A 27,396-nucleotide genomic window follows, 5' to 3' on the forward strand; every position below is an offset into this window, starting at 1 on the left:
ACTTAGCATGGCAGTGCTTCATTTTCCTTTAATTTGAAGTTCTGAATGGAAGTTACATGGCTTTGTTTTTGGTTTTTTAATCAGGGAAAAATATTCATTATAACTCAGTAAAAAGGAGTTTGGAAGACCAAAACCTTTCAAAATAAGAATTCAGTGTTTTGGGGTGGAGTAGATAATAAAAGGTTTTATTGGTGGTGAAATGGCTAGGAAATCTTTGGCCTAGTTTATTTTAATGCCTATATTTTGCAGAAATGGAAAGTTAGACTCAGGAAAATTCAAGACCTAGCCTAAACTCTCATGCCTCCTAAGAGGTGCAGGTAAAATCCAGATTCCTGTATCTCCTGACTCCAAGTCCAGTGCTCTTTATCATCATGACATCAGTATGACATCACGGCATTTGGAGCCTGAGCAGCCTCTCTCACATTACAGAGTACTAATGAGTGGTAGGAAGACAATACTTCTGCCCTACTGTGTGTAAACGTGATGTAGATATAGAACAAGTAGCTTAACAAATTCCTTTTTCAAAGTTTCCCGTCTGTTTCCCAATCTGTCTGGTACGGGGCACTTATGTTAGAGTGGTATATTGCCTTCATTGGTGCAGCACATCAAACATTAGTCAAACTTTATTTTTGTTTTGCCTTGTTCTACATTTAACTGACACCATCTCCTATCTCCCCCTGCCTATAATATACCTACCTGTCTTCAATGTGTTTTCAAAATGAAATATTATTTGGCTTTTGTTGAGAGTGGTCACCAGAAATAACAGTAAGAAACCATACTTTACCCCTAGCTGGTTTGGCTCAGTGGATAGAGTGTCGGCCTGCAGACAGAAGGGTCTCGGGTTCGATTCCGGTCAAGGGCACATGCCTGGGTTGCGGGCTCGATCCCCAGTAGGGGGCGTGCAGGAGGCAGCCGATCAATGATTCCCTCTCATCATTGATGTTTCTATCTCTTTCTCCCTCCCCCTTCCTCTCTGAAATCAATAAAAATATATTTTAAAAAAAAAATCACCATACTTTAAGATAGTTCTTTTCATAAATTCAGGATCTGCATGATTTCTTTCAAAACATATAGCTAAAATTAACTGTGCTTTGTTATTTGATTATTTCAAATATGGGGAAGATGATTTGGTAAACTCATTACTTAATTAAAGGTATGAAGTATTAAAAAAATTACTGCCACTAACAAGAATTTTTACTGAAACAAATCATAGATTTTGGGCCAGAAATAACATGTTATGTAGTTTTTCAGATTGCAGATTCTTAAAATGGCTCTAGGCTAAGATGCAGATGTTCTTATCTCTTTAAAAATAATTTTAAAATAGAATAGAATATCTTGGTGCTATTTCGTTTCTCATAAAGGACCTGGCTCTTTCCAGGTCAGATGAAAAAAATTGCATGGGTTGGAAAAAGAAAAGAAAAAAAAAGATGACTGGCACTTTCCTAAGGGAGAGCTAACTCAACCCAAGAGCAAATTGTTTACCTTGTACAGATAATTTTTTAAATAGCTTTGTTTGCTTAGTTTTTTTGTTGTTGTTAGGTTGCCTAATAAGTCAATAGTGCAAAGCTGTATCCAGTCTTGGAAGCTCTTCAGAAGTGCTAGCTTAGTAAGGAATTTAAAAACCTGGGTGTCCTCTTCATTCTTTTTTTTTTTTCCAACTTGTGCATATACCATTAGGCAGTCCTGTGATTATAGAGCCATCTGCAGGAAAATTATCAAGTTGCAACATACTGGTTCTTTTACCATGTTATTTCAAGTGGTAAATGAGAAACGACAAACTGCAATTCCTGTGGGGAAAGAAATGGACAGCCAAGAGATGCAGGAATTATTAGGGAGGGGGAACCCCCCGCCCCCATTTAATATTTCAAAGAAAACTGCTTTGTTACAGTTTGTGATTTTTAAAAAACATGCAATTTGCTTTGGGTTTTACATATTTTCAGGAATTACAGTTCTCTCTTATTTAAAGGAGTGTCTAATGATTGCCTTTTAGAAGTTTTATATGACCTGCCAGCTCTGTTAGTGTTGATGTCAGAGGGATACTATTTATTTACCTTAGAATGAGATTTATTTGCATTCTCCTCCAGGAGATAAGGTTGTTTTACACATCCTCATTATAGTCATGGTTGTCAAAAGGGGAGTTAAACAGGTATTCTTTTGCCCGATAAATGCAGTTTATGTAGCTGATTGTTTCCATTGGCTATACAGATATGTTTTCTAATTTGTTAATCATTAAGCATTTCTAAAACTCAAGTTATACTAGAGATTTTTGTAAACAGATAATAATAAATCTGATGTTCTTTGAGACAGGTGATGTGATTTGTGAACTTTAGCATATGTTTTTACTCTGCTCTCAGAAGTATATGTTTATGTGTGTGTTGAAATATTGAAATAAGTTGTGTACCAGTACTCAGACCAATCTGTAATATCATCCAGTGTAACTCTAATTATTGGTTTGGCTAAGATTTAGGTAATCACATATAAGGCACAATTGGAACAAATTTTTCATCATATCACCTGAATAAAGATTAAAAAATCAGGTTTTTTATTTTTAATATTTTCATACAGTGGAAAGACAATATTTGGAAGTCTTTTTACTGATTGATTGGTATCAGCAAGATAAATGATACTGTTGCATTAGAAAAGTGCACTATATAATTTCAGGTCAATAGCATTATTTTTAAATAATATGCATTGAATGTTATTGGATTGGTTTAAGAGGGATGCATTGTTTTACTAGAATTTTATATTCTTAATTTTTTTGTGAAAGCAATTTTTCTAAATTATGAGGATATTGGGAAAAAAACCAGAAGACCAACTTTATGAACACTTACAAAGGAAATTTTTCTACTAGAAAAATCTGCAGTATAATGTTTAGATATAAAACCTGGAATTTTGGTGTCTGATTTAGTTAGCCAACTAAATAAAGACTGCACACTCGGGAGACAGCATGCACTCGTAAGTCATCTCTCTACAAGCTGAGTAAGAGGGGCTTTGAGAAGGGTCTTTTGCTTTGTATCACCCCACTTGTAGGTTCTTTCACTTACTGTTCTTTTAAAGCCTGTCTTTATCCCCAACATCCTTTGCAGCCAATAATTTATTAGTTATTTACTTAATTTCACACTTTAGGAAAATACAGAGTTCAGTCCTGGCAGGGTGGCTCGGTTAATTGGAGCATTGTCCCCTACACCAGGGGGTCGTGGACTCGATTCCTAAGTTGTGGTTTGATCCCTAGTTGGGGCACCTATGGTAGGCAAACAATCAATGTTTCTCTCTCATCAGTGTTTCTCTTTCTCGCCCTTTCTCTCTCTAAAATCAATAGAAACATATCCTCAGGTGAGGGTTTAAAACAACAATAATAAAAATTTAAATTTAAAAATGTACAATAAGATTAGTAACATTCAAGGTTTGTAATTCAGTTAAATTTTTTTGAAAAGCTTTTTATATTTTAGGTCACTCTTGAAACATTCTTGCTTTAAATTCAAAAACAGATATGAGAATTATAGTGATCCAGTATCACATATAAAGAAGAGCTAGTAAAATAGCTTAAAACACCACATGGCTAATCCCAAGAAAGAGTGCATAGCTCTCCAAGGAAGATCTGTCAATGTCCCAATCAACAGAAAAATAAGGAAAAAGAAAATTTTTGCATAGGGACCCGGAATATAAACTGAAGTAGCCAGGAAGTCCCTACCCAGTAGACTTTTGAAAACATCTTTTCTTAAATCTTCAGTAAAGCCGTAAATTGCTTAGGCAAAGCACTTCATAGCTTTCTCTTATCTGGTTTACGCCTATACTTGATGGCTGTTAGAATGGCAATAAACATCACATCCTGAACCACTGAAGAGGGTAAGCATATTTGAAAATCAGTGAAATCCAGTAATTCTCAAACAAGGAATCATCAATATGTGATGTAAAAGTTCATCTAGCACTTTTATTGTTAATAAAAGATGTGTGGCTCCAAGTCATGTTTTTATTCTCAGGGTTCTCTGACATTTTCATGAATCATTTTGCCCTTGTGTATAGTATCCCATTTGGCTATGAAACTTGGTGATTTTTTTAGATTTTGGACTAGGTGGTGTGACTATTGAGTCAGATCACATAATCTTAGAATAACACAAATGGTTATGTAGAATTGTGGATGGAAACAATTCAGGATAAAAAGTGCATGACACTTCAGAGCTCCTGTGCAGACTGCATGTCTGTCTGAAATCAGGTTTAAAAAGTGGCCCTGGCTCCAGCTGACTCATTTTGTCAGACGAAGTCACAGGATTAACCCTTGACATGTTCCTTAAAAAAAAAAAAGGCAAAGATTAAACAACTGCATTGACTAGAGCAGCACTTGATCCGTCTATATACATTTTTTCCTGTAATATGATTCTCCATAAGAAAAAAAAATTGTGCTGCAGCTGTTCTATAGATTCAAAAAATATTTTTGAGGAAGAGAAGACGATTTTATCATAGAAGGTAATTTGTAACTGTGATAAAGAAAATGACTACAACCAATTTTAGTTTCTTTTAAGTAAGGTAATTTCAAAAAGATGATATTTTGGAGCAACAAACTTAAAAGGCCTTACCATAATGTACAAGTAAAATATGGGAGCATTTTATTTAGATTACCACTTGGTTTTTTTGTGTGTGATTTATTATTTTTGAGGAATGAGTTTAATGTCATATTTAGGTAGATCTACCTTACCACCACCACCCCTGTTTCTAGACATAATCTTAAATAGTAAGCTCTGTATACCTAGTGAATGTACTATGTATTTGCGGGGAGGAGTCTTAAATACACATATATGGATTTTGTATCTGTGTTTTTGAGAAGAGGAATGAAGAGTAGAAACAAAAGCTTTTAATTACTCAACTCTGTTTAGAAACTATTATATTTCACATTCAGGTTTCAGGTTTAACTGCAAATCTTACCTAGTTGTTTAATAAACTGCTTTAGAACAGTAAAAGATTATGCTGTCTGACTTTAATCTGAATTTTTTTTACTTGAATATTTGTTTATTCCTTTCAGAATATTAGCTAGCTGCCTAAAAGAACTAATGATAAAGTACTAAAATTTTTGTTGTGCTTTTAATAGCCAAGATTGTGTAGTTGGACTTACATTATGCTTTTGTTTTATCAGACAACATAGTACTCTCTCTTTCCTGGCAAGCCCCAGAGAAATGAGCCTGACAACTGTAGGGGATTTTTTTTTTTAGCCCATATAAAGTTTTCTCAGTTTGGAATAATAATTGTAGGGGAAAAAATGTTGAAGTATTGTCAGTGCTTTGTGGCTATCCTTCCCCCATCCTGCTTCAATTTCTATTCAAAAGTAAGGTGTGTGTTTTTAAATTAATCATTAAGAAAAAAGGAAATTTCATTTTAGATGGTTAATTTTCCTTTTTTTAAGAGTAGCTGTTCTGTTAGAAAAAGACTGTGTCTATGAAAGACTAAAATTTACTTGAATGGTTTTAAGGCATGGCATTGTTAATTGTAAATCAAAGCTTTTTACACAGTTCTCTAAGGATTGAAATGGGTCTTTGTGGTCTCTCAGGAGGGAGGAAGTTACAGACCCCTCCGCAGACTGGCATTTTAATAGTCTGCTGTACAGTGATGTTCTTTTGCAGCTGCTGCTTAGTCTTTTCTATATCTAGAGAGTGTGGGGAGGTTTTATTGTTATTCCAATACCATCGGCTTTTAAAACATTGAAGTTAGCTGGCCTCATTGTCTGACTTAGTTTTATTACTATAATTTGATTACTATGTTTTATAAGAATGGGGGGGTCCCTTATAGAATATTTGTAAGTTGGAGTTCTGCTTCATCAAAGCCATCAAAAGTAATGTACCCCAATTTGCAGCGTATGAGCTCTCCTCTGATTAACACAGCACTGTTAGAACCTACAAGGCACAGAGAGAAGCGATAGTACAAAAAGGTTTTGATAGGAGAATATCAGAGAAAAGTTGATATTCTAAAAAATTGTCCACACCAGTTTTTAAATAACAAAATGTGTTTGTGTGTGAGAAATACGGATTTGCAGACAATGTCTAAAACCTTTTGATTTCTAAATATAATGAATTTTTGAAATCTATGAGATTTGAACACTGATTATTTGTTCTTTTTGAGAAATTTAAGCATTAACATTAAAATATAAATATATAAACAATAATTAACTTAGAAGGAGAAAAGAGTTCAAAGAAACCTTTTTTAGGTTATCAGCCAGAGTGTACATTCTGTCTGTTATACACACTGGCTTTTCACACTTTTTTATAAGGGAATACAAAACCTTGTTTGTTTTTTCTATTACTGAATTGCTTAATACATATTAGATGTTCTAGAAGCGTGCAGCCCATTATAAACTTTTAATTGGTATAATGAATGAGGAATTTAAGGAGCTTTGTAACTGAAAATCTATTTTTTGGACTGAACATTTCCATGAAATGTGTTCCTTTCCCTTCTTTTTCAATAATACTTTTATAATTTTTTTAAAAAAAATCATTGTTTGTTCTACCTAGTTAAGAGGTACTTAACATGACAGGTCCACGTTCTCCAGGAAGTGATTTTGTACAAGGCTTAACTGCCTAGGTCCCTCTTACTACATATGATTCAGTGTTTCCAGTTTCTGATTGCTTGATCATGTGTTTATCAAAGTTGGAAGCAACTTTAGACCATGCCAGATGGTAATGTTGCTAAAGGTGTGGCAAGCTAGGTTTCCCAGCCACAAGTGCTCTTATTTAATTAAAACTAAAAACAGATGAGCAGATCTCTCCGTTTGCCTTTCTTTGAAATAGATAATCTCATATATATGGGAAAATTAATAATTCCTTGAGATATTTATTTCTAGGAAACTGCTTTTTTTATTTTTTAGCATTTGTAAGTGACATGTATTTTTTTATACCCTAAAGTTTATCTTGTTGCTATTCTCCACAATGCAAGGACTTAATAGAAATTGAAAGAGATTACACTTACGGCATAAACCCTCCCTCTCTGCTCTGTGAGTTGGTTCAGTCCTGTTTTGCATAAGTTCCTTTTGAGTAGATCCATGTGTGGATGCATAGTGCTGAAGACTTAACTCTAGCTGTGTGGATGTATGTCTTGGAGAGAATCTCTGTGCATTAGCTGCAAACAGTAACATTTTCAAAATCAACATGTATTGTGCTTATCCTGTTCCTGGAATGGGCAGCAATTCTTTGATGTATTATTACAATGGGAAAACGGTAAGTCTTTTTTCTTTGTTCATATAGCTTCTGACTGGCTTGTTTAATGGAAAACAGTTTAGATTAATTGCTTTTTACTAAAATCTGTGAGGTTTTGTTTTATAATTTTCTACAATATATTTAGATTGTGTATTTTTTTTATAAGTAGTGTCAGTAAAGTTGTGTCTTGGACACAGTTACTCAGTAGTTGTTGGATTTTATTTTTAAATAGTATAGAAAATAAACTTGAATTTTTGAATTATTATTTTTAATGCCTGATTTCTTTACTAGCAATGAGCTTAAAAGTACTTTTGTTTTAATGTTTTACTATGTTGTAAACATAGAATGTATATATAAAGTACACACACATATATAGACAGAGAAGATTCTTTTCTTTAATGCTTTCTAGATAGAAGGCAAAGATGAAAGTCATATTGGATATCCATAAAAATAACAAGTATGAAGCTCTGGGAATGATTAGGGAAGCAGTCAGCTAGTGAGGGCCGTATTTCCTGTTTGGAGTTTCAGGTCCAGAGCCCGACTTTACTGGGATACCATCTGTTTCCAATCAAACTAGAATTTTAACCCTGTGCAGATTCATAAAATAAATCACTATTTTTCAAAGAATGCATTTATGTATTTCCCAAAGAATGTATTTCTGGTCGATTTACAGCACATGGTTAGATGTTTTAAAATAATACCTTTCTGTGTTGCTAAGTAAGACTTTTCTATTCTTTCATTACTTAGTATTAATTATTTAGTATGTTTCTGCAAAAATATCTTTAAATCGAGGATTTTGTATATTCTAAAAAGACAGTGAACTTCTCTGGAAGACACAATAGGAGGGAGTTACCTTTGTAAGATAATTGTTAAACATTATAAAAATGTTATACTAATGAATAACAATCTTGGGTTTGTGTCAGGAATTCAGTATTTTTCTCCTTAATCATTCCCCAAGAAAGTTTTCCCTCAGGTGTCTTACTAAATACTTACATAACTTTAGTGTTTTGGTGGGGGGTGTGGTGGGTTGGTTAGGAGTAGAGACATTTTTTATGTTAATGTGTGAAATTAGGAAATTTGATCACATTTCCCAAAATAGGTATAAAATTCAGCTACATTTGTCCCTACCCTTTCTACCACTTGAATGTTTTAAAGTAGCATACAGGATGGGGGTAAAAGTATTAACAGTTGTTTGTGCGGAAAATAATACAATAATTGACAAATAATAATGCAAGAATAAACTCTGTTTCACATACTCAACAACTGTAAACCCACTTTTGCCCCACCCTCTATATTTCTAACCAGGGCATGTGAGAACTAATGAAAGCACTTCTTCATTCTCTGATTGCTTCAGTAAGGCCTCTTTGAACTCTGTTAGCATTTGGTTATTAACTTTTGTTAACTTTTGGGTAATATTTCTTAATAGAGGATAATCAAACCAAACTATCCTTACTTAAACTCATTAAAAAGTATGTGTTCACACTGCCAGTATAGGTAGAGCTTTAGAGAATGTGAGAGGTAGATTTCGATGGGGTAATATAAGTAAAATTACTTGATCTGTATATATATTTCCTTGGCAACTGTCTTTCAAATGTGAAAATATTTTTCTCTTATGTTCAATTTTAAGTAAAATAGTCTGTTTGAAGGTGGTGGTGGGTGGCGGTGGTGGGAGAGAGAGAGAGAGAGAGAGAGAGAGAGAGAGAGAGAGAGAGAGAGATCAGTAAAATTATTTATACGGGAAGAGAGACTGTAACTCAAATTGAGTTTAGATTTTATTCTTTTGAGAGCACAGATCATTCTATTACAACATTTCTCTTTGTTCTACATTGGGGGGGGGGGGAGCAACAGCTTTGATCTTATTAAGTATTTCCAGGCTTAGTGTAGATGACAGAGCTAGTATGGTAGAGAAGTGTAGCCAAAAATTGATAGCCTGCGCCTGATACAGGTCAGAGGTGACTTTTATGTTCCTGAAAAATGCATAAAGAGATGATATATTTATTGTCTTAGTCTTCTGTATCATAGGCCCTGGTCTTATATGTATTTTCGTGTATACATTTTATTTTTACCACCGCTATCTAGTTTTTTATTATTATTCTCTTACAACTCTTCAATGAGAAAATCATGTGGTATGCAATTACATTATCCAAAGACTATGTAAATACTTCAGTCTTAGTATATATTAGGAAATGTCTACCTACCAATGTTTTATAGTAAAAACTAGCACTTTAAGTTAATATTTCTGGACCTGAAATATACTTCCTCTTTTGAGTCATGGAATGTTTATATAATTCTCATAGTAAACAAGTTAAATTTAAGCTCACTCTTTGATCCCATTTTATCAATTTATTTTAAGATGATAGGGCAGATTAATATTTTGAAATGCTAATAAATTCACATTGATTTTATTTTTACGATTCCATTATGGGTATTGGGTGAGAGCAAGAAATCCTAAGTGATACTGGTCTTAAACAAAATGCTTCCCCCCTTTTTTGTTTTGTCTTTATTTTTAAATTTTCAAGTTGATTCTATATATTTTGATGATATTTGGGGTATTTTAATAAGACTGGCAGACTGTAGGGGGAAAAATCAGAAAAGTGTCTTTTCATATTTTATTATTTAAGATTATGTGGCCGTATTGTATTATTGGGATATAACACGCTGGACAACTATATGCAGAAAAGAAAAGCCAAAAATATTAACCCTATTTTCCCACTGTTTGAAAAGTGAAGGGGTTAATGTTCTGAATCATACATAGCTATAGTTAGCTACATTACATATCATACTGTAAGCTATTAATATGTGTTTATGATAGAGGACTTAAAAGCAATTGAATATTATCTATTTTTTGAGATTTAAAAAATAACAAAAAGAAAAAAAATAGCAAGGAATTATGGGTTTCTGAACTCCTTATATATAAAGAACTTGGCCTGCATTCAGTTTTCTCATTGATATGACTAAATTGTGTCCTTTATGCAGAAAACTAGAAAGTCTTAGGGGTAAAGGAAGGAAAGTTTTGGGAGGAGAAGATTCCTCCTGTTTTCTTCACATGAGGATGCTGGAGTTTCTGCCTTTCTCTCATCTAATCTGCCTCCATTTTCTAGGCCTTGAACTGAAGATGCTGCAAAGTATTCCAGGTATAAAAATTGTAGCAAGTGCAGACATGATGCTCTTCTAATTGTATCAGGGGATTATTTTAATCTTATTAGAGACAACATAGAAATCCAAGTTTTAAAACTCAAGCTTAAAGACACATTTTGAATATTTAACTTCTTTGTATAGAATCTGGGAAAGAAGAGGAAGGAACATGATTATAAGGGCTGCTCTGTGTCAGGAACTATGCTGGGGCGGGGGGGGCCTTCATGTTTACCTCATTTAATTTTTGCATTTATTCTATCATTTATCTGTTTCTAGCCTTTTATAAGTAAGGAAAATGAGGTTCAGGGAAGTTAAGTAACTTGCTCAAGCCCCAGTTAGTAAGTGCTTAAGCCAGAATTGAACCCAGGTCTCTCTCCCAAGAGCAGGTTTTCTCTTTTATATCATCCAAGAGCAAAGCAACTAGTCTCCATAGCAAAGGGCCTAGCTTCACTTATCCTTACTACCATTTATATCAAAACATACTACAATGGAAAGAAAATGTAACAGAAAAACAGTGGGCCATTCCTAAAAATAAATGAATATATTTTGATCAGGCTAACAATTTTCTGAATGCTAATTGATGTGGTCAGTCAAGCAAATTTTTATTTCTGTTTAAGATGAAGAACTTAAAACTATCCTAAATATGTTTAAAAACTCAGGTCTCCTCTTCGAATAGAACTCGTAGTACTAGAAACTAGTTTAGCATAGTTTTAGCAGCTTTCTGCCCACATAATTTGTATTTCATAAGAATTAGGGTCTCAAGTAGCTAAAATGGCATTGTAAATATTTCTAAGACTTATTTTTCAAATAAACATTTTCAGTTAATAAAAGCACAGAATCCCCTGTGAGAGTGTATAGAACTACATTTGTGTTTTGTTGGGGATTTGCTGCTAATTAACAAGGGAAAGAAAACACAATTAGATTAATTCGAATTTCCAGGCTGTCTGTGGGCCCAATAGAGTTAAATCTAATGTATATGATTAGGAAAATATGAAGTCATTTAATAATTCTCTAAAGGTAGAATACTAAAGACAATGAGTGACAAGGACTTCATCTTAAATCTTATTTGATTGTTTATCCCTTTACCAAAAACATCTGAGACTATATTCCTGATATGAATCCAAGAAGGTCTTTTTTTTAATCCTGATTCAAGTGAGCACAAATATCAGTGAGTTAAAACTATAGGCCCTGCCAAGAGAGTATGCTGTCACTCACTGATCAACTTTATTAATGTTAGAAAGAAGTTTGTATCCCTTTTGACTAGTTAATGAACATGTTAAAGAAAGGGATCAGGTGCTGTATTGTTGGATCTAAATTTCTTTAAAATGCAGGTAACTAAGAAATGACACTCATTGATTTGTTCAAGTACTATATTATCCCAGCATACAAATTTCAAACCCAGTCCTTTAAAAATTTCACAGTTTATCTCTCAGGAAAATTTTGTGGTTATTATAGAAATGTTAGCAGTTACAATAAAGAGCTAATGAAATATGCCCAGTGCTGTTAAGTTATAAAAATGTGCTTGACTTACCTAAGAAGTTTTTTCTCACAGTTGAAAACCAGTAATATTCAATTATGCTTGTTAGACTGCAGAAGTAGCAATTAATTTTAAGCAGTTTTGTGCCAAAACTTAATTCTTTTTTCTTACTGTTATTAGCAAGGACATTTTACTTCATCCTAAACATGTCTCTGGAAATTCTTGAAAAAAGATACTGCTCTTATTTATGAAATTATCAAAAATATACATATATATATCTTTTATAGGAATTATTATTGTTTTTAGCATGCTAATTAGGTGAAAAGAATCTTCCATAGAGATGGTTTCTATGTCCCTGAGTTAGTTCTTGTGCTTCAGACATTTTACTTTTTAATGCCTTTGGTTTTAGTTCTTGTGGTATTTAGTACTGGAACTATCCAAATATTTTCTCCCTAGGTTTGCAATCACCATAAAATCTATTGTCATAGATTGGGCTCTATGGCAAAATTTGTTTATGTAATATTAAAATACTAAAAGCATTAAGATATTTATCAAATCTGTCATTTGTGTCTTAGATATGGGGGAATCCTTTGATTAGACTGCTGTTTCATAGATTTAATTAAATGTTTTAATTACTTTTTCTTTGGGGTTATGTTTTAATTTTGATTAGAGAAGGAACAAGGAAAGTGGGAAGACCTAAATTTCAGAAACTTTAAAATTTTGCCAGTTAGGTTAAAGATGCTTTTTATCTGAGTATATACATAATATCAGTATTTATAGTAAATAATGGATCCAAAGTGATCAGAAGAATAAATAGGAAATCATTTTTAGGAAATTTCTTTAACTTCCTCTAACACTTATCTAGCATTCTTATCTGAGTGAGTATAATTATTAAACAACTTATCTACTCTTTTTTAAACAGCTTATTTTTTACTAAATTCAGGTCCCACAAAATTCAGGAAGCTGTTATTTGTGTGTGTTACTATGTGTGGAACCTGCATAGGTAATCAGCAATAACTAAAAAGTAAATCTTATAATAATTACTTAGTTTTTCTTTTTTAGTTTTTGAGTGTTAACTCTTAAATGTGCACATTTTAAAAATTATTGCCCCCCAAAATTTAATTAATAGTATTTCAGGATTTGACTTTAGTTGGGATTTTCTTTTTCAGGTTTTAAGTACCAGCTTGTAAAATTTTATGTTGTTTAATATAAAATGTAGTTATATAAAATATATGATTAATTAAATGGATGTTCTTGAATATGATTTCACATTTTTATTTTAAAATGCTGATGGTAAGATTAATTAGCCAAATGATTGTGTTTTACTTTGTTATTTTGGTAAGTTGATAACAGTTGTGCTAAAGATTATTTCTATTTTTAGCATAACGTTTTTTACATATTGGAGCTTCATGTTAGCATGTATTAAAGCATTTAATGATCTTTAACATATTATAACTTAAAAGAGAACTATTCAAAGCATCTTGACAAAAGAACAAATAGAAGCTTAAGCATATTGAAATCTTGGTAATAATTTCTGTTAGAACATGCTCAGAACAATGGATAAGCTTCTCTATCTTCCTTTCCAAATTAGCTGAAGGTGTTCCCAAGGTGAGGGTTTAGGCTGATTGTGGTCTTGATGGGCCTTGGAGCTTATGAGACTGCTAGAATATTTCTTTTAAGGTAATGTATGTGATTTTAAACTGTTAGGTAAAGAAGAGTGATCTACACCTGTGTTGTTCTGTAGTAACCATTAGTCACATATAACTAAATTAAAGTTTCATTTCCTCAGTTGTACTATCCACCTTTCAACTGTTCCATAGTCACATGTAATTAGTGGCTGCTATTGTACAGCACAGATATAGGACATTTCCATCGTCACAGAAACCTCTATTGGCCGGTGCTCATCTAAAGCATTCTTCTCATTTTCTGTAGAAGGTTTCTTAATTAGGATATACAGCTATTCTCATCTCTTCATCATTTGGAATATTTAAAAATATCAGTCACCACACAGGTGGTGAATCTATTTTAAAAAGCATGGGGAATGGCATTGTCTTTTAACTCATCACTGGGTATGACAAGATAAAAGAAAAGATCATTTTAGCAAAAGCTTTTTACTTTCTTGCATCTTTTCTCAGTAAGCATGAGAAAATAATTATGCCTCCCTGCTTTGCATAGATGTTTCCAATATTAATTACATGAAGGATGCATTAAAATCAAGAGCACAGTACACAGCTCCAGCCTCTAGAGCTAAACAAAGTGGCTGCCCTGAATTTGGGGTTATCCATATGATTGAACTGAACCATCCAAACAGGAAAAAGGGAATCTGTTTTTGCTAACTTAACTCACATTGCTTGTATGTTTTAACATTCCAAGGATAATTGTGTGATCGCTATAATTGTAAATATTCATCCCTGGTGTACTCTATTACTCTTAAAAAAGCCAATTTGGATGGATGGGATGAGGACATTAAAGATATTAATGTGGATTTGTTCTTTAACAGTGAAAGGAAGATACTCTTAGATTTTCAGTTATATATTCATTCAAGTTGGAATAAATGTTATGGTTCTATTCACTAGACACTCAGATTTTCTCTCATCACCATTCCTGAAGGAGAAAATGTAAATTCGTGGGAAAGAAGGAAGACAGTCTCATGATAGCTACTGTGAGCCTGACATTCTTAAATGAAGCTAGAATTCTAAAGACAATTTCTGAGTACCACATTTTATTTGAACATCTTAAATTACTTGTAGTTTTTTTTAATTTCTTTTTAATAGTTTGACTTCTGGTAGATTTTAATCATCTTAAAGCATACATATTCTTTTCTCTTAATTTTGAGATTGTTTGCTGTGATACGAAATCATACTTAAGATTTAAATGCATGATTAGATCATTAACTAGAAAAAAAACTGGCATCTATGTGCAGGTGATCAGATGACATAAGCAGTCTGGTTTTAATTTGTAGCCAGTACTGATTGTAACTAAAAGAGACTTGCTCTTTTTGTGGAATTGGCTGACTATTTCCCTACATCTGGAGTTAATAAAGTCTTTGAGACCACATCAGTTGCGCTTTGCCGCAAGAACTCTTTGATCTGAAAAATCAAGACTGGCACAACTGCTGCTTCATAACATTGCATCTATGTTTTTGCAAGCTATGGTTAAGATACCAAAAGTAAAGTTCTTTGGCTGGGTTAGAAATGCTGTTAGATGGGCCTAAGAACCATGTTTTTCAAAACATTTTTATTAATATATAAACTTTGAACTTACGTTAGTAAATATATGATAAACTTATGGTAGTTTAGTTTTTACCATTTTCATTTGTAAGATCTATCCTTCAAAAGTCCATTTATTTTTCAACGTCTGTTTATAAAAACTAACATTAAAAATAACTTTACCTCTAAAATGAGTCCATTTTATTTTCTCTGTATAGTTTCAAAATGTTTACAAGACTAGGAGTCTCTTCTCCTTGGTGTGATCTATATCGGTTTTTCTTGCTTTACATGACAGCCATCTATTAACCATTATCTGATCAGTATATTATTTATTTGACAGCAATTTGTAAAGCAGTAAAGTGAGGTTTATCTTTTTATTAAAGTAAGTATATTTTGTTCAGAATACAGTGAATTGAATGGTAATAAGGATAAAGAAATATAAATTGATAAATTATGTATAATTTAAACTGGCAAATTATGTAGGTTTTTTTGTGAAATGACATCAAAACTGGAGTTTTTCATAATGATCAGTGGGAGGCTTACCTACTGTTTCAGTCTATAACCTGTATAGAAATAGAGAATTTTTTATTTCATACTTTCAGATCAGTGATGATGTATATGATAAATAAGCATTTGTGACAAAACAACAACACATGTTCTAATGCTGGTTTCTAAATTTTATTTTCATTGTATTTTCTTGCTACATATTTGGATTTACTTTATTTGTTGTTATTTGTGGTTTTAGCCTAGTTTGGGAAAATCGATATATAAAGGGAACAGAGAGCATCTATCTGTGGCTGAATGTGACACTGAATCTTGATTAAAAGAAAAAAGTACAAAATTCCTCTCCTGAAAACTTTTTCTTGCCTATCATAGCCTATATAATACATTCCAAACACATTTGTGTATACCCAATTATTTCATTTTCACACTGTTTTTATGTAATACTAAGCTAGAAAACTGTTTAAAATATATATATATATGTTCATATATATATATGAATGAAACATTTTATCTATCATATTGCCCTATCTAGGATCCTTCTGGATAATTCATAAGAATATATTTTGTCCCAAGCTTCTCAGGTACCACAGGTGTATTTTTACCTTTGGGATCTGAAAGGTAGGAAACTAACCTGAGTTCCTAATCCATTAAAAAGACACACCTGTGCAAGTATCAGCACAAGTAGCAAGAAGAGTAAAAATTGGCTTTTTAACCTTTTATGTAGATGAATTTTTCAGATCACATCAGACAGCTGTAAGAAACAGTATTTGAGGACTGAACAGGGATAATACATAGCATTATAATTGCTCCTATAAGAATGATACTATTAGCTAATACTTGGTGAGTGATCATTGTTCTAAACATTTTATATATATTATCTTGTCTGATCTTCCTACCAACCACCTAATGCAGGCAGATACTGTTAGCACTATCTTTCAGATGAGATAGTTGAGTCTGGAGGGTTAAGTAATTTGCCAGAAGTCTTTACAGTTAGTTAATACCTCAGTGAAAGACTAAATGGAATATAAATGATAGTTTATATAAATAAAAAATTTGGCTCCCATTGTAATCTCAGTGTGTGCTTCCTTGACTTTTTTTTATTAGTGCATAGAACTATGTGCTCAGGGTAAAAATATCAAACTGTGTGGAAGGGCATAAAGTAAATGTCCTCCTTCCCAGTTCTAAGTCCAGATGTGTAACCATTAAGTTTCTCGTGTATAATTCCAGAAATTTCTTATGCTTATGAAATAAATATGATTTTTTTACACATGCTCCCATAATTTTAGTTAATGGGACTCTCAAGTGGACTCTTAGGATTTCTACTTAAGTGGACTCTTAGGATTTTTATTTTGGAGTGAATTTTAATGTACATATTCTTACCAGACTAAACAAAAGAAATGTTTATACACTGTTCATAATACACCTTTCCATTCTTCCTGACTCCCGCTTTACTTTTACAGACCATGTATTACCTTAAATGTATTCTTTTTTCATCTTGGTTTCAGTGGTCATCATGAAAATGGTTTGATCATGTTCTGAGTGTTAAAGTTATGTGGCCTAGCCGGTGTTGCTCAGTGGTTGAGTATCTACCGTGAAGAGGTTGCTAGTTCAATTCCCGGTCAGGGCACATGACCGGGTTGTGGGCTCAATCCCTAGTAGGGGGTGTATAGAAGGTAGCTAATTAATGATTCTCTCTCATCATTGATCTTTCTGTCCCTCTTTCCCTCTTCTTTCCTCTCTCTGAAATCAGTACAAACATTTTTTTAAAGTTATTTGATTGACCCTTTAGTTTTCCGGAAAAATGCCAATGTTGTCCATTTGCCAGTTCAAAATGTTCATATTTTGCTTATCTGAAGCAAAGATGTGCCAAAGAAAATTAGTGCTGCTCTGACAAATTAAATGAGATTCTTAAATAGTAATAAAGCATAGTAGCACTTAATCTAATGTATTTTTTAATAAATCTTGTAACAGAGAAAAGAATGAATTTTTATGATTAAACCCAAATTTTATTTCATGCTCTGTTCAAAAGACATTTGTTTCCATCATCACATTTTGAATCATGAGTTTATATGAATTTATGTCTTGTAAAACAGAGTCAACATTTATGACTTTCTTCAACCACCTGGTATAATTGTCACACAAAAATATATTACAGGAATATAAGGTGGGGCAAAAGTAGGTTTACAGTTGTGAGTACACAAAACAGAGTTTATTCTTGTATCATTATTTATTAACAATTGCATTATTTTTCATACAAACAACTAAATCTACTTTTGCCCCACCCTGTATTTGGAGTAGTATTTTTCTCTAGTAAGCAGCTAAAAATAAATATGTAGATAGTAACCAAGTTAGACATTATTTATGTGGATTTAAGCAATTTCTTTGGATCTGTGTTAGGCTTTCGTAGATATGAGGTAATGGTCTTTTATGGCCCTTTATAATGCTACAATCATTATACATAAGTGATATGAGAGTAATTTACATTTTAATTAAATTTCATATTTAATTTTAAGGTATATGCACCATCCCCAAATTCAGATGATTTCAACCGTGAATCTCCTAGTTATCCATCTCCCAAGCCACCAACCAGTATGTTTGCTAGCACTTTCTTTATGCAAGGTAAGTACTGCCAAATAGTTGTCAAATACTACAGCAGTTATCTATTGTATATTAGCTAAAATTGTACAGTTGTGAGGAAAAAGAATACCTTTATAGAAATTCAGACATTTTTTATCTAAGGTATTTTTGGCTGATGTAAATGAAAATTTATTTTTTTAAATTCTCTAGTGTGATTTATTGCTGACTGCATTGTTGGACTATCCAGCAAACCATTGGAGTGCCCATCTACTATTGATTGAATTTACAATTGATTTAAACTGAGAAAAATGAATTTTTCATTTTATAATTTAAATGTATGAAAGATATTAACAACTCTAGGTTCTTACTTAAATTACAGATTCATATCATTCCTAGATTTATCAATATGAATAAAGATTGAATATCATAGGACAGAATACAACTTGTTAAGATAGAGAAAGTATTACATTTCCATTAATTTATGTCTAGCAAATCATTTTTATTTGGTCTCCTGTGGTTTGGACTATGGAAAGTGTATACTATGGGAGCAATAAATTACTGCATAAGTGGTTCCTTGACTTTACATTGGTGAATGAAGTCATTGCTAACATTTCATTTGAAGGCTGACTGTAATATAGGCATTATCAATTACTTAGGTTTACTTTTAGAGCAGTGGTTCTCAACCTTCTGGCCCTTTAAATACAGTTCCTCATTTTGTGACCCAACCATAAAATTATTATTGTTGTTACTTCATAACTGTAATGTTGCTACTGTTGTGAATCATAATGTAAATATCTGATATGCAGGATGGTCTTAGGCGACCCCTGTGAAAGGGTCGTTCCACCGCTAAAGGGGTCGCGACCCACAGGTTGAGAACTGCTGTTTTAGAGAAACTTTTTTATTCTGCAGTTTCAGAATGTTTGATATAATGTAAATTGTTTGTTATAGATTAAGGACTTTTAAAAAATATTTATGAGTATACCACTTAACCTAAAATTAAATCCAACATATCACCAAATGTGGAATTTTTATGATTCTTGCTATTAAGCGAAATCTTTTGAGGATTTTTATAATAGCTTACCTATTAGTTTGAATAACTTTTTCTCTAACTGTAAAGTTTTATTCCTTCTTTTTAGATAGTCATGCAGTTTGGAAGGGAAGAAAACTAGATAGATGACTAGATTGGAAAGGGGAGGGAAAAATATCTGGAGGGTACCCTTTGAATTTTTTAGCATCATCAAAATAAGAAAAATTTTTAGCTAAGGAAAATTTTATATTTCTCTTTTTGTCTTAGATGGGACCCACAATTCTTCTGATCTTTGGAGTTCATCAAATGGGATGAGCCAGCCTGGTTTTGGTGGAATTCTGGGGACCTCCACTTCCCACATGTCTCAATCCAGTAGTTATGGCAGCCTTCATTCACATGACCGCTTGGTAGGCTGTAACACATGACTAGGGTGTAGCAGCACTTTGTCCACACTTGTGTTTCTTATTGGATTACAAGTGTAAGATTTGGTTCTGCCAAAACTTCTGAAGTTTGAAATATGTCTAAGCTTACTGCATTAAGCATGACACTTTAGCTGCTAACTTGTGATGTTCTTTTTGACCTGTTACAGTAGTTGTCCAGTTATATGTGCATATTATTAAGAAAATGTATTTAATACAGTATGTCTCTTTCCCCCTTTCTCTAGAGTTATCCTCCACACTCAGTTTCACCAACAGACATAAACACGAGTCTTCCACCAATGTCCAGCTTCCATCGTGGCAGTACCAGCAGTTCACCTTACGTTGCTGCTTCACACACTCCTCCCATCAATGGATCAGATAGCATTCTAGGTGAGCTTTTTCAAGTTGGCAAAACTCCCTAATTATGGGAATTTCAGTCAACCCCATACCTTTTAATATATTTTTAGTATTGAATTTAAAAATGAAAGAAAGGAAGAAAAGAAATATTTTCATTTTTCTTAGTGTAGAAACATCTTTAGCTACTAAGTACAACACATGCAGAGTATTTGCTGGTTTATTATGACAGTTGTGAAATAACAATAGAGAGCACCCTAGAAATAATGGCAGAGTGCTAAAAAAGCATCCCAGCTTGCTAAAATTCTTGATTTGTTTTTCTACTTGAAATATTCAGGAACCAGAGGGAATGCTGCTGGAAGTTCACAGACAGGTGATGCACTTGGAAAGGCTTTGGCATCTGTGAGTATCGATTTTATATATTGTACTAAATGAATATTATACTGATGAAATATAGTGATTATATTTTGTGGGTAGTATGTGTCATAGTTAAAGGATATAGTTATAGCAGGATCAACTTCATTACTCATTTAGCACTATCTTCAGTTTGTATCAATTCATGATGCCCTTAAAACAACTTTTGAGAACATTCCCACAAGATCTATTCTTCTAACTTTAATTTAAATATATGTCTTTGTCTTAATGAAATAGATGTAGGCATAAGGAAGAGAAATTTGTAAAGCACAAATTTCTGAGATTAATATTTAAAGCTATGTATTAGTTTCAAATACTTAGTGACTTGCCCATTAACATAAGTCAAGTGGAACCAAGAAAGACAACTCAGTTATTTCCTGATCCGGAGAAGGAAGTGCTTTTATAAGGAATTTTTCCTAGACAGAAAGTATTTTACATATTTTTTAAAAGGAAAAAATAATCATGTGCAAATGATTCATTCAAAATAATAGGAAATGAGAGCCTTCCCTACAAAAAGCCAGATTCATTGAAGAATTTGTGCTAAAATTAATAAAACTGATTTGGAGGAATTTCATAGTATTTTCTTGAGCATCTAGTTTATATCACATCAAGACATTAATGGCAAAGCAATGATTTGCTTTAATAAAAGCAATGATTATGTTTTAATATGTGATCCGTAAAACATTAAAACTGAAATCCCTTCTTTTGGAATTTTTTGGGGAGGACATTTACCAGCAATTCACAAAGATTACAAATCTAATAATTTAAAAGAGGTTCCACTTCTTCATACCTTCTGAAGTTTTTCCTTAGGGTTTTTCTTTTTTTTCTCCTGAATAACATGTCTCTCAGAATTCTCACAGACTTGTCTTACATTTTCTATGAAGTGCAGTTAACTTTGTCAAATACATTTGCTGCTGTTCATGGGGAGGACAAACCACTTAATGTGAAAGTAATTAATAGGAAGCAACTATTGAACCTTTAAGGAAGTAAACCTCTTTGATTTTGGTTTCTGTAAATGAACCTTTCTTTGCAACCAAGTACAAGTTTCTTGAGAAATGAAGCCAACTCAAACTTATCTATCACATAATGGAGCCCTGCACAAAATAGAACTCAGTAAATATTTATTGAATTCAGTCTTTTCATCATATGACAAAAATAATGGTGATAACATAACCCACAGAAATAGCGGCTATAATTTGAATGGTTACTAGGTGCTAGGCACTATACTAAGCATTTACATGACTTTTTTCATTTAATCCTAAAGAAAACCTTGTGAGGTTGGCATTTTTTCTTCCATATTACAGATGAGGAACTAAGGTTTAAAAGGTTAAGTGACTTGAGCTCAGAAAGATTAAGTCTCTTGCCCTAGGATCACCAAGGTAGGTATGGTGAAGTTCATATATATTAAATGAGAACCCTGAACTGATGAGCTTAACTCCTTTGTACTTCCAGAAAGAGCAATGGTGCAGTGAGTTGTTTTACAGATTGGTGAGGATTAAACAAAGGCAGTTGTCTATTTAATTGCCACCTGGTGAAAATACCTACTTAGGAAGAAAATTATTCTATAACTAGAGGCCTGGTGCACAGATTTGTGCACTGGTGGGGTCCCTCAGCCTGACCTGTGGGGATCGGGCCGAAACCAACTCTCCAACATACCCCGAGGGGTCCCAGATTGCGAGAGGGTGCAGGCCAGGCCGAGGGGCCCCACCGGTGCACGATCGGGGGCCAGGGAGGAACCGCAGGAGGGCTCCAGGGCATGTCCAGCCCATCTCACCCAGTCCAAATCCACCATACCCCAGCAGCAAGCTAACCTACTGGTCGGAGCTTCTGCCCCCTGGTGGTCAGTGTGTGTCATAGCGAAGCGAACGGTCAGACACTTAGCATATTAGGCTTTTACTATATAGGACTAGAGGCCCGGTGCATGAAATTCATGCACGGGTAGGGTCCCTAGGCCTGGCCGGCGATCAGGGCTGATCGGGGCCTTCCAGCTGCCAGCTGGGGCCTCTCTTCCCCAGCTGCCGGCCGCTGGCTGGGGCCTGCCTTTGCTCCATGCCGCCCCCTGGTGATCAGTGCACATCATAGCAAGCGATTGAACTCCTGGTCTCCCTGTCGAACTCCCGAGGGGATACTTTGCATATTAGGCTTTTATATATATATAGATATTAAGTCCGAGGGCCTCTCAGGTATTTGATTGGCCTGCCGTATTCCTTGTGCTGATTCTGAAAGAATCCAGTAGCATATATTGCACATGTAGGAGGATAAATAATATTCGAGCCTTTAATACTAGGAACTTTTAAGAATATAACCTGCATTTCAGGGGCTTTTTTCTCAAAAGTCTGTTTATTATATTAAAAGAAGATTTATGGGAAGCAATCTTGGCATTCAGGTAGGCAAGAATTAGTGATGCCCTTTAAGCTCTTTTTTAGTTACCTTCCAAGTCCTTGACTATTTTCCCATATTTATGACCAACATATGAGCCAATCAGTTGGCATTTAGAAAAGTAAATCCAAAATCAGTGTTAGTGGAAGCTAGGGAAGAATGTTTAATCTAGTTAGTGGGTGGGCTTTGGTTGTCATGGAAACTCAATTCTGTCATCCTATGTTGTTACTAGGCAGGAGCAGCCAGGTCATTCCATAAATCATTTCTGTCATAGCTGATGGTGATGCATTCCATCTGCTCCATCACTGCATGCCATAGTCTGCACACTTCAAATCCCTTCCTTCGATCCATCTGCTGCTCCCTCCCCACTGGACACCTCCCCCAAATACATTCTTTCTCTAACAGACTCACATTCACTTTAGTGCTCTCAGAATGTACTGAAAAGCAAATATATTACATTGGACATAGGAAGGATTAGAAGAGATGAGGAGAAGGAATTTTATGAGGATTACATTTAAGAGTCTGGCATATCAGAATTTTATGTTTGATATTATAGATCTTTGAAAGTGGTGACCATGAGTATTTTGAAATGTTAAGTTCTTTATAATGTGACATTTTTAACATAGCATCTAGTTTTAGATGGGAGAAGCACCATCCTATTATCATTGGAAGATATTTCTAGCGCCCCAGTTGTCTGTTATATGTCTTAGAAGGTCTTTCATGTGTAAAACATCAGAGGGTACAACCTTTGTTCTTCAGTTTAGGTATTAAAGAGCACATAAAATACTGTGTGATTAAACATGTAAAGCCAGATAATACATTTGCAAAGGTTCCTTTATTTTAGGTTTAAGCCTGGATAATTGTGGTCTTAATCTCAGGATAGCTAAAAAGAGAATTGTACATGAAAGTATTTACACAAAGTTCCCAAAGCCCTGTGGATTATGCATTAGTTTAGATTATAAACTAGGGTAGATAGAAGGAAAGGAAAATCTGGGCATTCGTGCCGTTTCTAATGCATTTCCCTGAACATTTGCCAGACAATAACCCTTTAAGATTGTGCCCATGGAGAGTTATATAGAGGAAGAAACATCTGGTTTATTTCAGTGCTTAATACCATATCAAAACACTTGGTCTTTAATTTAGAGGAGATCAAACAAGAGAACTGTTTAACTTTGTTGATTATATCAGACTTCTTTGTGATAATTTATGTTTCGATTTCTACCTCAGAGCAAAGAAGAGAGAGAGAGTTTTAATCTGGATAGTTAAATGGTCAGTAGTCTTTGACAAAAGAAAAGAAAATTCAGGGAAGTTGATGTTTAAAAGTAATTCATGAAATAAGTGTCTTTGTTCCTTAGACTCAATAACATTAGCATAATAAAGATTAACTGAAATGTGCACTGTAGTGTTTAAAAAATTGGGCTCACAGTTCCAGGGTTGGGCTTGGGAGCTCCCTATTGTTTCTTTTTTGTCTGAGGCCCTTTTCATTACCCTCTGGCTTATTGGCACCCTGCTGATTGGAATAGACCATGACTGATAGGAGGAGGAGCCTTATTTGTTGCAGTAAAATGAGGCATATTACCTCTTAAGCCTGGCAGAAGGTATTGGGAGTTATTCATCATTGGTCATTTAACAGTACTGAGGACCATGGCTGCATGCGGAATGAGCCTTACTTTGTGTTTATGCTGTAGATTCTAAATCACTCCCGTTCCCATTTTTAAATGACTGACTTTTTTCTTTTTCTTTTTTTCAAACATCACTGTAGGAGTCCTTTAAGGTCAAAAAGTAATGTATTCCTGATTTAGAATGCTGTCTGTTAAATAAGACCTTATGTTTAGAATTTCTTAAAGGAACACAACAATTTCTATATAGAATAAGTATAATTTGTATGTTATTTGGTAATAGAATAATCATGCAGAGGTGAAGTTTAACTAAATGACCTGTGATCTAAAAGTCCGTATTATTTTGCCTTTTTAACATTGTGTTGCTCCTCCTCTCCCCACATACACATTCTTTTTATGAAAGCAACAGGGACAAAAAGCCTGTAGTTCAGGAAAAGTATTAATAACAATACTATCTGTTATCACTTTAGTAGAACCAGGGAATGTGATGGCTGAGTAGAGAAAATTGTTTTTATTGTACAAATGGAGAAGTTGCTTTAGAAAAACACACTAAAAGTTATATATATTTTTTTTTACTTGATACGTTTTTGGTACTTCTATTTTCACAGTGAGTTTTAAAAGCTCATACCTATTTTATATACAGCATTCGAGCATTTTGCTAAGTCATTGCAAGGTAGTGATAAGTACCTCTAAAGTAGAACTTCTTCCTTCTTTGAGATAAAGAAATTGTCACCAGCCCTGGCCAGGTTGTTTAGTTGGTTGGAATGTCATCCCATACACCTAAAAAGGTTGCGGGTTCGATTCCCGGTCAGGGCACATACCTAGGTTGTGAGTTTGATCCCTGGTCAGGGTGCACAGGAGGCAACCGATCAATGTTTCTCTCTCACATAGATGTTTTTCCCTTTCTCAAATCAGTTTAAAAAAAGAAAAGAAAAAGTTGTCACTAGTCCTTTGCATGATTAGGGATTATGTAACACTAATGGCAGAGTTATCAGGGAGAATAAATATTGATAGTTTAGTTACACTCTCAAAAGCTTATACCTGCCTAACAGTGTGATATGGACAGCTGAGTACATTAATTCTCAGAAATAGTGGAGCCTCACTATATTGTTCTCAAAGCTTCACCATAAAACTGATTTGTAAGTGAATTCATCTTTATAACAAGATCTTTTTCACCCTTTTGGTATTCCTGTTGCAGAACCCCATTTACATAAATACTAAGGTAAATACTACCACTTACTGAGTCCTGCTTTAAATCAAAAAGTATTATAGCAAATTTTAAGTGTTGGGCTCACAGTATTAATCTGTCAAGTATTAAAAAAAAAATTGAACACCTACTTGTACATGATAGTGACAAACAGTAATGGATTTAATGTTGAATCTGCCTTCAAATAATTTACATTCAAGGAGAGAAGATAACATAGCCATAGAAAAAAATAATGATAGTGTATCACATAGTGTGAAGTAAAAAACCAAAGAAAAGTACAGGTTATTCTAAGAGTACAAAGGAGTGACATTTGAGCTGTACTGTGATGTGGTATAGAATTTCATCTGGGAGAAGTTAAGGAACAGGAGCTTTGAAAGGATAAGCTATGTTCAGAAAATGAAAATAAAATTATTTTGTTTGGATAATAGGGTACATAATATTTTATGTAGGTAAAAGTGTAGAAAGATATGTTTGTGACCAGATTATAAAAGATATCAAATCTCATTCTGTTTTATTTAGGCAACAGGAAGCACTGCATGGCATTTGACTGTTCAAAACTGGTGAGGACAATAGCTCAGGCAATTATGTATGGAATGAAAGAAGCAAGGAGTAACGGGGCTATAAAGACTTAAATAGTTTAGCCACAAGTTCTAGTAAAGGTCTGAGGAAGTGTCATGGCACTGAGAATGATGTGTACCTATTCCAGAAACTAGAGAATTGTGGGTATTGGAATCTGTGGTGGGAAGTGTGGAGGGACCTGGGGAAAGGAGGAGAGAAAGTGGCTCTCATCACCATGAGAAGGGTGGTGCTAACTGAGGCAGAGAAAACAGAAGAGTAGACAGGGGAAAGGGTAGGAAGCTTGGGGCAGTGATGAAAGTTTGGGTTTGGACATACTGAGCTTGAGATGGAAGAAGAATAGGTCCCTATGGAGAAGTCCAGCAATCAGTCTGAGGATAGAAATGTCAACTTAGGAGTCATTCACAGGGAGGTCATAGTTGGTATTTGTGAAGAATGGTTTTACCAAGAGTTAGCACAGATAAATAGAAAAAAAATTGAGACTAGGGCTCTGGGGAGATCTCCATTAAGGGACCTGGAAGAGTAAAAGCGGGGTGGTCTACGTAAATAATCCAAGGATTTTTTAAAAATTCTCAAATAGTAACTTCTTGAAAGGATTATATCATCCATTCTTTCAACAAATATGTATATACTTACCAGCACTGTTGTAGAGTATGAAACTACTGCACATTCTGTATAATTCAGATTTTTGTCTGAATAAGACCAAGTCCTTGCTTTTCTGCAGCATACATTTTACTAGGGAAAAGGATGAGAGACTGATAATTGGCAAGTAAACAAACTTGGACAATTAGAAATTAATGTAAGCAGTATGAAGAAAACAAAAGCAGGAGGGTTGAACAGAGAGGGAATGCTATTTCTCCAATGCTTTCATGATGTTGATCCTTACAGACAAGGAAATTAAAAAATCAGTCATTTGGTCTAGTTTATGATGAAGTTCTGCATGGAATTGAAATGTTACCAACCTTTTCCTCCCTTGCCAATATTCTCTTTTTTTTTTTTTTTAATTGATTTTAGAGAGGAAGGTAGGGAGACAGGGGGAGGAGAGACATCAATGTGAGATAGATATCAATTAGTTGCCTTCCATATGTGCCCTGACTGGGAATCAAACCTTCGACCTTCCAGTGCACAGGAACGACACTCCAACCAACACCGCCAGAGCTCTCCCTTACCAATATATAGTCAAGGCATATTCCATAAAACTTAGCATAAGTTGTTCAGAAAAGGTATAATTATTTGAATCTTAAACATGAGAAATAGTAATTTATAAAAGTAAAAGGGTATGTGGAGATTTGTTTTTGTTGAAGTTTGATGAGCTTAATCT

General features: G+C 34.0%; 1 protein-coding gene across 20 annotated transcripts in view; it reads left to right on the top strand.

Annotated features, from left to right (window-relative positions):
• The window catches only part of TCF12 (transcription factor 12), a 349,545-nt gene that overhangs the window by 285,561 nt on the left and 36,588 nt on the right, over positions 1–27,396 (top strand). For 16 of the 20 annotated variants that reach the window (XM_036302507.1, XM_036302496.1, XM_036302615.1 and 13 more), the window contains 4 exons: positions 18,017–18,122; positions 19,375–19,514; positions 19,772–19,916; positions 20,218–20,282. In XM_036302507.1, coding sequence (XP_036158400.1) covers positions 18,017–18,122; positions 19,375–19,514; positions 19,772–19,916; positions 20,218–20,282 — 456 coding nt within the window. Of the gene's footprint in view, positions 1–6,773; positions 7,200–15,335; positions 15,382–18,016; positions 18,123–19,374; positions 19,515–19,771; positions 19,917–20,217; positions 20,283–27,396 lie in introns of those variants that run through there. The other 4 variants (XM_036302631.1, XM_036302640.1, XM_036302651.1 and 1 more) reach the window with 4 other exon arrangements.

This window comes from Myotis myotis, unplaced genomic scaffold (genome assembly GCF_014108235.1).
Source record: "Myotis myotis isolate mMyoMyo1 unplaced genomic scaffold, mMyoMyo1.p scaffold_m19_p_1, whole genome shotgun sequence".
NCBI classification, from domain to species: Eukaryota; Metazoa; Chordata; class Mammalia; order Chiroptera; family Vespertilionidae; genus Myotis; species Myotis myotis.